The following is a 12,726-nucleotide window of genomic DNA, read 5'->3' as shown; positions in this document are numbered from 1 at the left end:
CTGCAAGACAGGGGCCTGCAACCTGTGAACGCTGCTGCCTGCAACCTCACCCGCAAGGCCCAAGCCCCCTTTCAGCTGAGACCTGGGGGTGAAGTGTAGGGGCAGAGTGGAGGCAGGAGGAGAGGCACAAGAGCCAGGCGTGGGAGCGGCCAGGGCTGGCACAGGGGTGTGTGTGGTTTTCCCACTCCATGTGAGTGCCTCGCCGGGGCCTGCGGCCTTACGTGAAGTAACAGCTCTTCTGAGGCACAGATGAAAAGTCGCATCTGCTTTAAAGCTAGCGCCTTCTACCCCTGCCTCCCCTCCCACCCCCAAGCATCAGTTCCATCTCAGGAGAACAACCTAAAAGGAAGCTTCCGGACTCACAGCCTCCTGACAGAAGGGGTGGGCGGTGTGAGGCTGGAGCTGGTGCCCAGATACTTGGGGCAGCTAGTGCTGGCATTTTAAAAGGCACTGTGCTCCTGGGACACCCCCTGGGGAGTTACCTAAGATGGCTGTGTTGTCTGTGTGGAGAATGGGTGGCCAGGCCTCCAGGGACTCCCGGGCAGTGGGTTGGCGTTTTCGCCTGTGTCAGCTCTCCAGAAAACCCTCTGAGGACAAACGGCGCTCAGGAAAAGCTGAGCACATGGCCTACTTATAAAAAAAAAAAAATAGTGTTAATTATGGACTGTCTGTGGTATTTTCCTGTCACCATTGTCACTTAGTCACTTAGCCGACCTCCAGGGCCACTGATGGGGCCAGTGTATCCTGAGGCACCCGAGCCCCTGAGCCCCCTCCTCTGAACTGGCCCTGACCCAGAAGTCTGGGTTACACTGTGGTGTGGAGCAATTTCTGGATAGGAACAAGGAAAATGGGAAATGCTGGACTCGGGGCAGGAAGCTGGGGTGTTGGAGCTGCCGCTCACTCACTGGCCAAGGGGCAGCAGCAGCACCTGTGTGGGCCTGGGTGGCGAGAGGTGAGGGAGCCAGACACAGGGGAAGGGGCCGGACTCAGGGCCCCGGGGTCTGAGACATGGCAGGCCCTTCGCACCCAGCTGGCTCAGCCTTGCCCTCAGTTGATTGTCTTTCCACCAGGCCTTCCCCCTCCCTGGAAAGCGCCTCCAGCCGCCCACACGTGTGTGCACGCAGGCCTTAGCCCCCCTCCCTGGAAGGTTCCTCCAGCTGCCCACATGTGTACACACAGGCCTTCCCCTTCCCCGGAAAGCTCCTCCAGCCGCCCACACATGTGTGCACGCAGGCCTTATCCCCCCCCCGGAAAGCTCCTCCAGCTGCCCACATGTGTGCACACAGGCCTTCCCCCTCCAGCTCCTCCAGCTGCCCACACGTGTGTGCATGTACATGAACGGTCCCTGAAGTTGCTGCCCACACGTGTGTGCACGTACATGGATGGCCCCTGAAGGCCCTGCCAGCACTTCACTCCTGGAGTGGAATCTCATTGTGTTCAGCTGACTCTATTCTTCCCAGCTTGCTTGCGAAATGGGTAAGGGGTGTCATTACCGCTCTCGTACTTGTTACGGTGCCGAAAAGGAAAAAAACAGAAAAGTTTTCCTCCTCCGAGAGTCTATAATTACTTGTTTGGTGAGCCCCAACCCGAATACATTTCCGGAGAGAGACACTTGATGCTGACTGAAGATGTCGTTGGGCGGGTTTCAGAGACCCTATGCTTGCCATTCCAGGGTCCCCTGGCCCCACAGCCGTGCACTGCTGCTGCCGAAACCTCCTCAGTGAGCTTGAGAAGCTGTTTCTCTCAGTGGCTTGGGGCGTCCTCCCTGTCGCCAGCCCTCTCTGCTCTGGGCCCGTTCTAGCCTCAGGCCCAGGACACGCCATGCCATCACATGCCTCCCATGTGGTTGCTGCCCCTCTGCAGGCGTGGTCTCCCTTCCTGCTGCCTGTGGAGTGTCCCCCTCCCGAGGGCAGGCTCTGTGCCTTCTGCCTCCTCTGGCTTTTGCACAGACACACTGTCTTGTGTTTATTCATCTGCCTGTCTCTTCTCCCTCATGGATTCTGAGCTCAGTGAGGACAAAGTATCACCTTTTTATCCTTAGCACCTGGCCTACTTCCTGGTAAGGAGCCCTGGTGGTGCAGTGGTTAAGCGTCCGGCTGCTAAGGGAAAGTTTGGTGGTTTGAACCCACCAGCCGCTTCAAGGGAGAAAAGATCTGGCGATCTGGAAACCCTATGAGGCAGTTCTCCTCTGTCCTGTAGAGTCACTGTGAGTCAGAATCAGCCAGATGGCAACAATGACTGGTTCCTGGCTGTCATGGATTGAACTGTGTCCCCAAAAATGTGGGTCAGCTTGGCTCGGCCATGATTCCCAGTATCCCAGTATGGTGTGGCTGTCCACCGTTTTGTCATCTGATGGGATTTTCCTGTGTGTAATGAACCCTAACCTCTGTGATGCTAATGACGCAGGACTAGAGGCAGTTACGTTAATGAGGCAGGACTCAGTCTATAGGATTAGATTGTACCTTGAGTCAGTCTCTTTTGAGATATAAAATAGCAGAGAGAACGGGGAGCTCCTACCTCCAAGAAAACAGATGGGAGCAGAGCGCATCCTTTGGACCTGGAGCCCCTGCACTGAGAAGCTCCTAGACCAGGGGACAACCGAGGGCAAGGACCTTCCCCCAGACAGAGCCAACAGAGAGAAAGCCTTCCCCTGAAGTTGGCACCCTGAATTCAGACTTGTAGCCTCGTAGACTGAGAGAGAATAAATTTCTGTTTGTTAAAGCCATCCGCTTTTGATAATTCTTTTGTAGCAGCCCTAGATGACTAAGAAGAAATCAGAAGATGCGTTGCATTGGGCCTATCAGCTGGAAAAGACCTCCTTAAAGTGTTGAAAAGCAAAGATGCCACCTTGAAGACTAAGGTGCGCCTGACCCAAGCCATGGTGTTTTCAGTTGCCTCATGTGCTTGGGAAAGTTGAGCAATGAATAAGGAAGACCAAAGAATCGACACTTGTGAATTAAGGCGTTGATGAAGAATATTCTGTGGACTGCCAAAAGAACGAACAAGTCTGTCTTAGAAGAAGTACAACCAGAATGCCTCTTAGAAACAAGGATGGCAAGACTACGTCTCACATACTTTGGACACGTTTTCAGGAGGGATCAGTCCCTGTAGAAGGACATCATGCTTGGTAAAGTAGAGGGAGGGTCAGTGAAAAAGAGGAAGATCTCCACGAGATGGACTGACACAGTGGCTGTAACAGTGGGTTCAAGCACGGCAAGAATTGTGAGGATGGCACAGGACCAGGCAGCCTTTCGTTCTGTTGTACACGGGGTCACTGTGAGTCAGAGCTGACTTGACGGCACCTAACAACAACAAGATGACTAAGACACTGGCATATGGTGAGGTGAATTGAGGTGGGACCCGAGGACCCTCCAGGATGGAGAAGGTCAAGTGTATGCTATTTATGTCCTAAGCCCTGGGCTCCTAGTTCCTGATCCTGATCACTTGCCAGTTGTTAAACTGAACATTTTCATTCTCAATACTGGCAGCTTACTCATCTTATGACTTGGTCTCCGCTTCCCTCTTAGTCATGTCCTGCTTGCTCAGCTTCATTTTGGGCTCTCTTCAGCTCCCTCTGCGTGTCAGCCCCTTTCCTGGGCGCTGGGTACCAGAGACAACCCACACAGAGCTGTCGCTGCCCTCGGGGAGCTTACATCCTCGTGGGGAAAGACACAATTCAATGAACAAGATCCCGGGGAGGAACAAGGATGGGGTATGGGGCTCACAGAATGGGAGAGCGTGTGGAGCGGGGCTGCTGCTGCTGCTGCTGCCAGCTTTGAAAAACACCTCAGCCGCATCTTATTTTTCAACTCCCCTGGTCCTTAAATAGTCTGACGGAAGAAAAAGCCCTGAGTATGTAAGGTTTTTTGTGTTTTGTTAAATGAGTCAAGAGTGAGTGGGACCCCCTAGCCCACCTCCCAGGCTGTGGGAGGGATGCAGACCTGGTGTCGCAGCCGGGCTATGGCAAGTCGGGGCAGACCCAGCCCTTCATAGCAGAGCCTGGGGGTGCTGACACTGGCATCTTCTGAGTCTCAGAGTTTTGGGGCCCCTGGCTCAGGGCCTTTCACCTCACTTAGGTCTGGGTATTATTCAGAAGGCAGCACCCTGACGGCTGCCTAACCTATACACTGGGGGTAGTGGTCATCCCAGGGACCTCGCACTTCAGTGCAGCTGGACCTTGGAGACCAGATGAGAGAAATTCCGGGTCGTCAAAGCTCCAGCAGGTATCAGAAGACGACTGGTTGTTGCTTCATTTCTCTAGGTGCTCCTGTGATACCAAAGAGTCCAATCCCAAGGTTGTCGAGCCCAGCACCCCCCACAGCAGCGGCGTGCTCTCCATCCTCTGCTCTAACTCTCACCTTATTTCTGCCCGACAGGTGAAGAGGACACTCATATGTGGTGCCCCACATTGCAAGAGATCATGGAGGTGTTTCAGAGCCTGGGAGCCCAGAGCCCTGCTCTGTACCCTGCAGGGCCCCACCCACATGGGGGGAGGTGAGTCCTTCCCCTTCCTTGCTGAGTTTTCCCATTTATTCAACAGTTACTGAACCCAGGCTCTGGCCCACAAGGTGTCTGGCGCTCTTGCTGAAAATCAGACACAAAAAGCTAGCCCTTACCTGAGCAGCTCAGGGTCTAGACACCACACATAAATACCTGTGAATATGCATACCTGCTGCCATTGAGTCAACTCTGACTCATGGCCACCCTGTGTGTGTCAGACCAGAACTGTGCTCCACAGGGTTTTCAGTGGTTGATCTTTGAGAAGTAGACTGCCAGGGCTTTCTTCCAAGGTGCCTCTGAGTGGACCCAAACTGCCAACCTTTTACACGGTCACCGTTTGCACCACCCAGGGAGTCTGTGAATATCACGAGTATTACGCCATGAATGGTGTTTCATGCCATGCGTCCACCCTCAGGTGGACCAAATCCCCGGGAACGGATGAATTCTCTGCTTTTGCTAACATCTGTTTCTGCCACTCATTTACTCAGAGACCCCTCCTGGCCCCTCTTCTCCAGTGAAACCCAGACTTCTCGGCCTGGCGTCTTCGGAGACATGCTCCAGTATTTCCAGTCTACTTCCAAGCCTCTCATTTGCCCCATCTCCTAGAATCCACTTGTGTGCAGCGCTCAGTCTTGCTTCCATGCTGCCTCCTTGGTGCACAGGGCTGGGTGCACGGGGGAAAGACAGAGATGCTAATCTGCACAAGCATTGTCCCCACCCTCTAGGAACAGAGCCATTCAACACGTAAATAACTCACATAGCGGGGACTGGATCCAGCTCGCAAAGGTGTCACATATCACAGTCTTGTTCTACAAATTGTCACACATCCAAACTCCTTCTCGAGGATTCTTCGAGCAGTTGGTTTGAGGTATAACAGGATGTATAGAACCCTGGACATAGGTTCCTGGATGGTGCAAGTGGCTTACACTCGGCTGCCAACTGAAAGATTGGCAGCTCAAACTGAGCCAGCAGTGCTGTGGAAAAAAGGCCTGGCGGTCTGCTTCCATAAGGATCACAGCCAAGAAAACCCTGTGGAGCTCAGTTCTACTCTGTAACACACGGGGTCGCCATGAGTCAGAATTGGCTTGATGGCAACTGGTTTAGAACCCTGGACAGGATGTGACCTCGCAGCCCCCAACTCTGCCAGGAATTACTGGGCCCCAGGGGGTGCTGGGGGCCCTTGCCACTGCTATGGTAGATGAGGTACCTCTGCAGGGAGGGCCAGCACTTTCTTAAGAACCTGTTCCACAACTGTGTTTGGTAACTGTCTGCCAAGCCACACTAAACCACATTCAGCTCTGGCTATAAATACCCCACGCATGTGCCAGCCTGCCGCGTCCCTGCCCCTTGCCTCTCTGTACCTGGCATAGTAAAGCTGCTTTCCTTGCCCCTAACCCAGAGCTCACATGCCACCTTCGGGGTGAGTGGGGAAAAGAATCACACTGGAAAGAAGAAATACATACGTGTTGGGGTGGGAGGGGACTGGTGGGGCCCTTGGTGGCCCCTGCTCTGCCGTGCATCAGGGGTGGACTTGGAGATTGGGAGGTGGCCCTGCATTCTGTAGAGAACCACCCTCCGCTCCCCTTCTTCCAAGTTTGACAGCCTCCTGCCCTTCATGCTGCAGGGCAAATGGCCGTCTCTGAAGGCGGCAGCGGGGCAAGTGGGCAGGAGAACAGCAGCCCTATAAACGTGTCATCTCAGCATGCTGGCACACGGACCCCAGTATGCAGACTGCAGCTTTACCTGGCCTCAGTGAAGGCCTGTGTGGGAGAAAGGGAGAGCCGTGCTATCCCAGGGCAGCAGGGCCCACAGACCTGCTGCCAGACTGGAAGGTCGCACCCCCAGACCTGCTGTTTTTGACCCCACAACCCCATTCCATTGGGCCCCCCACCCTGGGCTGGCTCTTGGCACTCCTTCCCCTCTGAGGATTCAGAACCGCCCTGGAGAATTCCGGCTGATGCAAGAGGGTCATTTCCTTGCTTGCAGCTCTAGGGGGCCACAGCCGCTGCAGAGAGTCTGTGAGGCCAGGCTGGGGACAACTGGCCCAGCCACTTGGGACTGGGGAAATCCTTCTGCCTAAACACAGGCTCTTTTCGAGAAGCAGAAAAACAGGTCCTGGAAACCCCTCTGGCATCTTGCCTGGGGTAGGGGAGGTTTCAGGGGTCATTGCCTGGTTCATCTGCTTGGGGAAGTTCTGGACTTCTGCCCTCCAGGAGCATTCAGAAAGAACCAAGAAGGTTCCAGCACCTCCTCCACGGAGGATACAACATCCTTCATGCAGGCCATGAGAGGAACTTCAGGGCTGCCTTCTCCCCACGGTGGTCCTCATCCTTTCTCCTGATAAACTCAGAAACCCGTTCCTATGCCACTGGGTTCCACGCCAGGCACTTCTGACTTTTGTATCGGCTTACAAGGATGTCTCCATCTTGGGCTCCCCTGACAAAGCGGTGCTTCTGGAAGCTTCCCCAGGTTACACACAGAGCCTTGTAACGGACAAGACTAGAATCGGGGGGCTGAGATGTCTGCATGTGACCTTAAATCCTTGGTGCCTTTCTAGTTGCTGTGAGAAAGACAGTTCTTTCACTGTTTGCTTTTAATCTCAGATTTTCCTTAAAATCCTTTGCCATCTCTCATATACTTCAAGATTTCCTTTCCAGAAGATATAATCTTTCCCAAATGTATAGATACCAAAGTTCATTAGTAGTTACCAGGGGCAGGACCCTCACATGTCTGTCAGTTTGTCGTACTGTGTGGGGTCTTGCGTGTTGCTGTGATGCCGGAAGCTATGCCACCAGTATTCAGATACCAGCAGGGTCACCCACGGAGGACGGGTTTCAGCTGAGCTTCCAGGCTAAGACAGACTAGGAAGAAGGACCCGGCAGTCTACTTCTGAAAAGCATTAGCCAGTGAAAGCCTTAAGAATAGCAGCGGAACATTGTCTGATACAGTGCTGGAAGATGAGCCCCCTAGGTTGGGAGGCACTCAAAAGACAACTGGGGAAGAGCTGCCTCCTCAAAGTAGAGTCGACCTTAATGACGTGGATGGAGTAAAGCTTTCAAGACCTTCATTTGCTGATGTGGCACGACTCAAAATGAGAAGAAACAGCTGCAAACATCCATTAATAATCGGAACCTGGAATGTACAAAGTATGAATCCAGGAAAATGGGAAATCATCAAGAATGAAGTGGAACGTGTAAACATCGATATCCTAGGCGTTAGTGAACTGAAATGGACTGGTATTGGCCATCTTGAATCAGACAATCATATATGGTCTACTATGCTGGGAATGACAACTTGAAGAGGAATGGTATTGCATTCATTGTCAAAAAGAACATTTCAAGATGTATCCTGAAGTACAACGCTGTCAGTGATAGGCGCCTACAAGGAAGACCAGTTAATATGACCACTATTCAAATGTACGCACCAACCACTAGGGCCAAAGATGAAGAAATAAAAGACTTTTATCAGGTGCTGCAGTCTGAAATTGACCAAACATGCAATCAGGATGCATTGATAATTACTGGTGATTGGAATGCGAAAGTTGGAAACAAAGGAGAATTGATGGCTGGAAAATACAGCCTTAGTGATAGAAACAATGCCGGAGATCGAATGATAGAATTTTGCAAGACCAGCGACTTCGTTGCGAATAACTCTTTTTCACCAACATAAACAGCAACCATACACATGGACCTCACCAGATGGAACACACAGGAATCAAATTGACTACATCTATGGGAAGAGACGATGGAAAAGCTCAATATCATCAGTCAGAACAAGGCCAGGGGCTGACTGTGGAACAGACTTACCAATTGCTCATATGCAAGTTCAAGTTGAAACTGAAGAACATTAGAACAAGTCCACAAGAGCCAAAATACGACTTTGAGTACAACCCACCTGAATTTAGAGGCCATCCCAAGAATAGGTTTTATGCATTGAACACTAATGACCAAAGACCAGACGAGCTGTGGAATAACATCAGGGACACCATACGTGAAAAAAGCAAGAGGTCATTGAAAAGACAGGAAAGAAAGAAAAGACCAAGATGGATGTCAGAGGAGACTCTGAAACTTGGGCTCAAATGTCGAGCAGCTAAAGCAAAAGGAAGAAATGATGAAGTAAAGGAACTGAACAGAAGTTTTCAAAGGGTGGCTCAAGAAGACAAAATAAAATATTATAATGATATGTGCAAAGACCTGGAATTAGAAAACCAAAAGGGATGAACACGCTCGGCGTTTCTCAAGCTGAAAGAACTGAAGAAAAAATTCAAGCCTCAAGTTGCAATAGTGAAGGATTCTTTGGGGAAAATATTAAACGACACAGGAAGCATCAAAAAAAGATGGAAGGAATACAGAGTCCTTATACCAAAAAGAATTGGTCGGTGTTCAACCATTTCAGGAGGTAGCGTATGATCAGGAACTGATGGTACTGAAGGAAGAAGTCCAAGCTGCACTGAAGGCATTGGCGAAAAACAAGGCTTCAGGAATTGATGGAATATCAATTGAGATGTTTCAACAAACAGATGCAGCGCTGGAGGTGCTCACTCCTCTATGCTGAGAAATACGGAAGACAGCTTCCTGGCCAACTGACTGGAAAAGATCCGTATTTATGCCTATTCCCAAGAAAGGTGATCCAACCACATGTGGAAATTATAGAACAATATCATTAATATCACATGCAAGCAAAATTTTGCTGAAGATCATTCAAAAACGGCTGCAGCAGTATATTGACAGGGAACTGCCAGAAATTCAGGCCGGATTCAGAAGAGGACGTAGAACCAAGGATATCATTGTTGATGTCAGATGGATCGTGGCCGAAAGCAGAGAACATCAAAAGGACGTTTACCTGTGTTTTATTGACTATACAAAGGCATTTGACTGTGTGGATAATAACAAATTATGGATAACACTGCGAAGAATGGAAATTCCAGAACACCTAATTTTGCTCATGGGGAACCTGTACATAGATCAAGAGGCAGTTATTTGGACAGAACAAGGAGATACTGAGTAGTTTAAAGTTAGGAAAGGTGTGCATCAGAGTCGTATCCATTCACCATACCTATTCAATCTGTATGCTGATCAAATAATCCGAGAAGCTGCACTATATGAAGAAGAACGAGGCATCAGGATTGGAGGAGGACTCATTAACCTGCGTTATGCAGATGACACAACCTTGCTTGCTGAAAGTGAAGAGGACTTGAAGCACTTGATGAAGATCAAAGACCACAGCCTTCAATATGAATTACATCGCAACATAAGGAAAACAAAATTTCTCATAATTGGACCAATAAGCCACATCACGGTAAACAAGGAAAGATTGAAGTTGTCAAGGGTTTCATTTTCCTTGGATCCACAGTCAACAGCCATGGAAGCAGCAGTCGAGAAATCAAAAGACACACATTGCATTGGGCAAATTTGCTGCAAAAGATCTCTGTAAAGTGTTGAAGAGCAAAGATGTCACCTTGAAGACTAAGGTGTGCCTGACCCAAGCCATGGTATTTTCAAATGCGTCATCTGCATGTGGAAGCTGGACAATGACTAAGGAAGACTGAAGAAGAATTGACGCCTTTGAATCGTGGTGTTTGGTGAAGAATATTAAATATACCATGTACTGTGTTAAAAGAACGAACAAATGTGTCTTGGTAAAAGTACAACCAGAATGCCCCTTAGAAGCAAAGATGGCGAGATTGCATCCTACATACTCTGGACATGTCAGGAGGGACGAGTCCCTGGAGAAGGACATCATGCTTGGTAAAGTAGAGGGTCAGTGAAAAAGAGGAAGATCCTCAATGAGATGGATTGACATAGTGGCTGCAACAGTGGGCTCAAGCATAATGACTGTAAGGATAGTGCAGGACCGGGCAGTGTTTCGTCCTATGGTACATAGAGTTGCTATGAGTTGGAACCACCTTGTCGGCACCTAACAACAACAACGGGCAGGCAGGAGGAAGAGGAAAAGGGGGTTATTGCTTTGGAGTGTTGAGTTTGGTTTATTGTGATGAAAAATCACATTGATTATCGGTAAGGCTGCACAGCCAATCGTTGTAGGCGCATACCTGTAAAAAGGTGAATTGGGGGATTAAAAAAAAAAAAAGATACAACCCTCCGAGGCTGGACTGTGTGGATCGGTTGATGTCCACGTTGTTGAAAATAAAGTGGCCTCTCCTCAGGGGTGAGGCTGGGAGGGAGAAATCAGGAGGGCGTTTGGGGGTGAAAGGGCAGAAGAGGAGGCGCCCCCCGTGAGCACTGAAGGAAAAGGATGAGCAGGAGCTTCACCCTCAGTGGAAGGGGCTTGGTGTGGGCCCCAGCCTTCCATGGAACGCACCTGGCGGTGCCCTCAGCTCACCTGGGAGGCGGCGGGAGGGTCCTTTGGTAGCTCTGGCTGCTTCTCCCAGGCTCCCTGATTACAAAGCGCAGCTGGAGGGCCCCAGTCAGCAGGCAAGCAGGACTGGTCGTTGCAGACAAGCAGCCTGCTGCTGTTGAGAGGTGCAGAGGTCAAACAGGTAAGTGGCAATTAATAGGTTGAAAGGGCACCCCATCAAGCAGAAGGGTGGCTGGCAACTGGCGCTCTTGGGGCAGTGTAATTTGACCAGGAGATCTTTGCTTCTCTCTCCCCCTGCCTTAGCTCAGGGTCAGTTTCCCTTCCTTGCATTGACCTTGGCTAAGTGGAGCCGAGCTGTCTGGTCCCGTTTGGTTTTGCAGAACAGCAGCCAGTGCGGTGGGGGCCCTGGCCACGGGGTGCCTCTAGAAGAGCAGTGGCTGCTGCTGTTTTGTTCTTAGTCATGGTGATGGTTTACACATTGTCTACCACATTTACTCTGACAATGCCCGGTGCCCTATATAGGTAGTAACTTTATTATGTTTTTTCATCCCTTGATGAAAACAGAGAAACTAAGGTGTATGTAGGTCAGTTAAAACACAAAACCAGCTGCTGTGGGGTCAGCTCTGCCTCCTGGCGACCCCACATGTGTCAGCGGGTTTTCAGGGGCTGATATCAGTGGTAGATCACCAGGCCTTTTGTTCCAGGGTGCCTCTGGGGGGACTTGAACCTCCACCCTTTGGTTAGCAGCTGAGTGTGTTAACTGTCTGCACCACCCGGGGACTCTGGGGGCCCGTCATGAGCCCCTTGTAAGATTTTTAGTGAGGGGAGAATGGTGTCCCTGAGGCCCACAGCCAAGCTCACTGATGGTGGCCGCCAGACTGGGAACCTCACCCCACCAGCCCCGTGCAGAGGAGGCTGGGTTGGAGGAGATGGTGTGGACGGAGCCGCTATGCTCGTGGAGTCAGTTGGTGGAACCTTCAACTCCTTCTTAACCTGAGGAATGCAGGGGACCTGGAACTTTGGGCTGTGCGTTTTCTGTGCTCTGTGGTCTCTTCCTGGGAGCGATGATGGGGTCCTGGGGATCAGCTGATGCTGAGTCTTAGAATAGCAGTCACAGACACCAACGTTTCAGTCAAGTGATTCCTCGGGAAGGCAGGGAATAGAGGAGCCCATTATATTGCCTGTCACGGTGTAACCCCCTGCCTGCTGCTCCCATGAAGTGGCGCAGGGAGATTCCCGAGCTCAGCAGGAGACTGTCTGCACTCCTCACTGTCCCAGCTGCTTCACTCTTCACCTTGTGACGACATTCCCTTGGGAGGAGGAGAGCGGCCTGTTCGCCTCTACACTTCTCCTCCCCAATTCAGAGAAGACCTGTCAGCAGCTCACATTTCCAACACTGCTTCCCCGCCTAGACGCATCAAACTGTCTGAAAAGCAGGCTCACAAAGACGACTCTGCTTGCCTCCACCCTTGGGAAGTCTGAAGGCATTCCTACCCCTGTCAGTTAGCCCCACACACCTCCACTGGCTGGTCCCAACCAGAGCTCCCCCACCCCCCACAGACTGGCACAGGCCCCCAGCATGTGCCAGGTATGCCATCCAGGCTGGCAAACAACAGCCTCACCTATTCTCTGGCCCTGGAGCCCCTTGCCATCGAGTCAATTCCAACTCTTAACAATCCTGTGGGGCAGTTCTGCCCGGTAGGGTTTCCAAAGCTGTAATCTTTACAGGAGCAGATCGCCAGGTCTCTTCTGTGGAACAGCTGGTGGGTTCGAACCACCGACCTTTTAGTTAGCAGCCAAGCACTGAACCACTGCGTCACCAGGCTCCTTGCCCTGGCGCTAATAAATGCTAAAATCTGGAAGAATAGCCAAACCCAGCCCCAGTCCCCCTTTCACCAACTTCAGTCT

At 51.2% G+C, this 12,726-nt stretch overlaps 1 protein-coding gene across 1 annotated transcript in view; it reads left to right on the top strand.

The window, feature by feature from the left end:
* The window catches only part of FAM178B (family with sequence similarity 178 member B), a 91,875-nt gene that overhangs the window by 29,470 nt on the left and 49,679 nt on the right, over positions 1–12,726 (top strand). The window contains exon 4 of the mRNA XM_023541120.2: positions 4,383–4,494. Within this exon, the coding sequence (XP_023396888.2) occupies positions 4,383–4,494 (112 nt within the window). The remainder of the gene's footprint in view (positions 1–4,382; positions 4,495–12,726) is intronic.

The sequence above is a fragment of the Loxodonta africana genome, chromosome 15 (genome assembly GCF_030014295.1).
Source record: "Loxodonta africana isolate mLoxAfr1 chromosome 15, mLoxAfr1.hap2, whole genome shotgun sequence".
NCBI lineage: Eukaryota > Metazoa > Chordata > Mammalia > Proboscidea > Elephantidae > Loxodonta > Loxodonta africana.
Note: the sequence above shows the minus strand (reverse complement) of the source record. Positions and strands in the feature narration are given on the sequence as shown.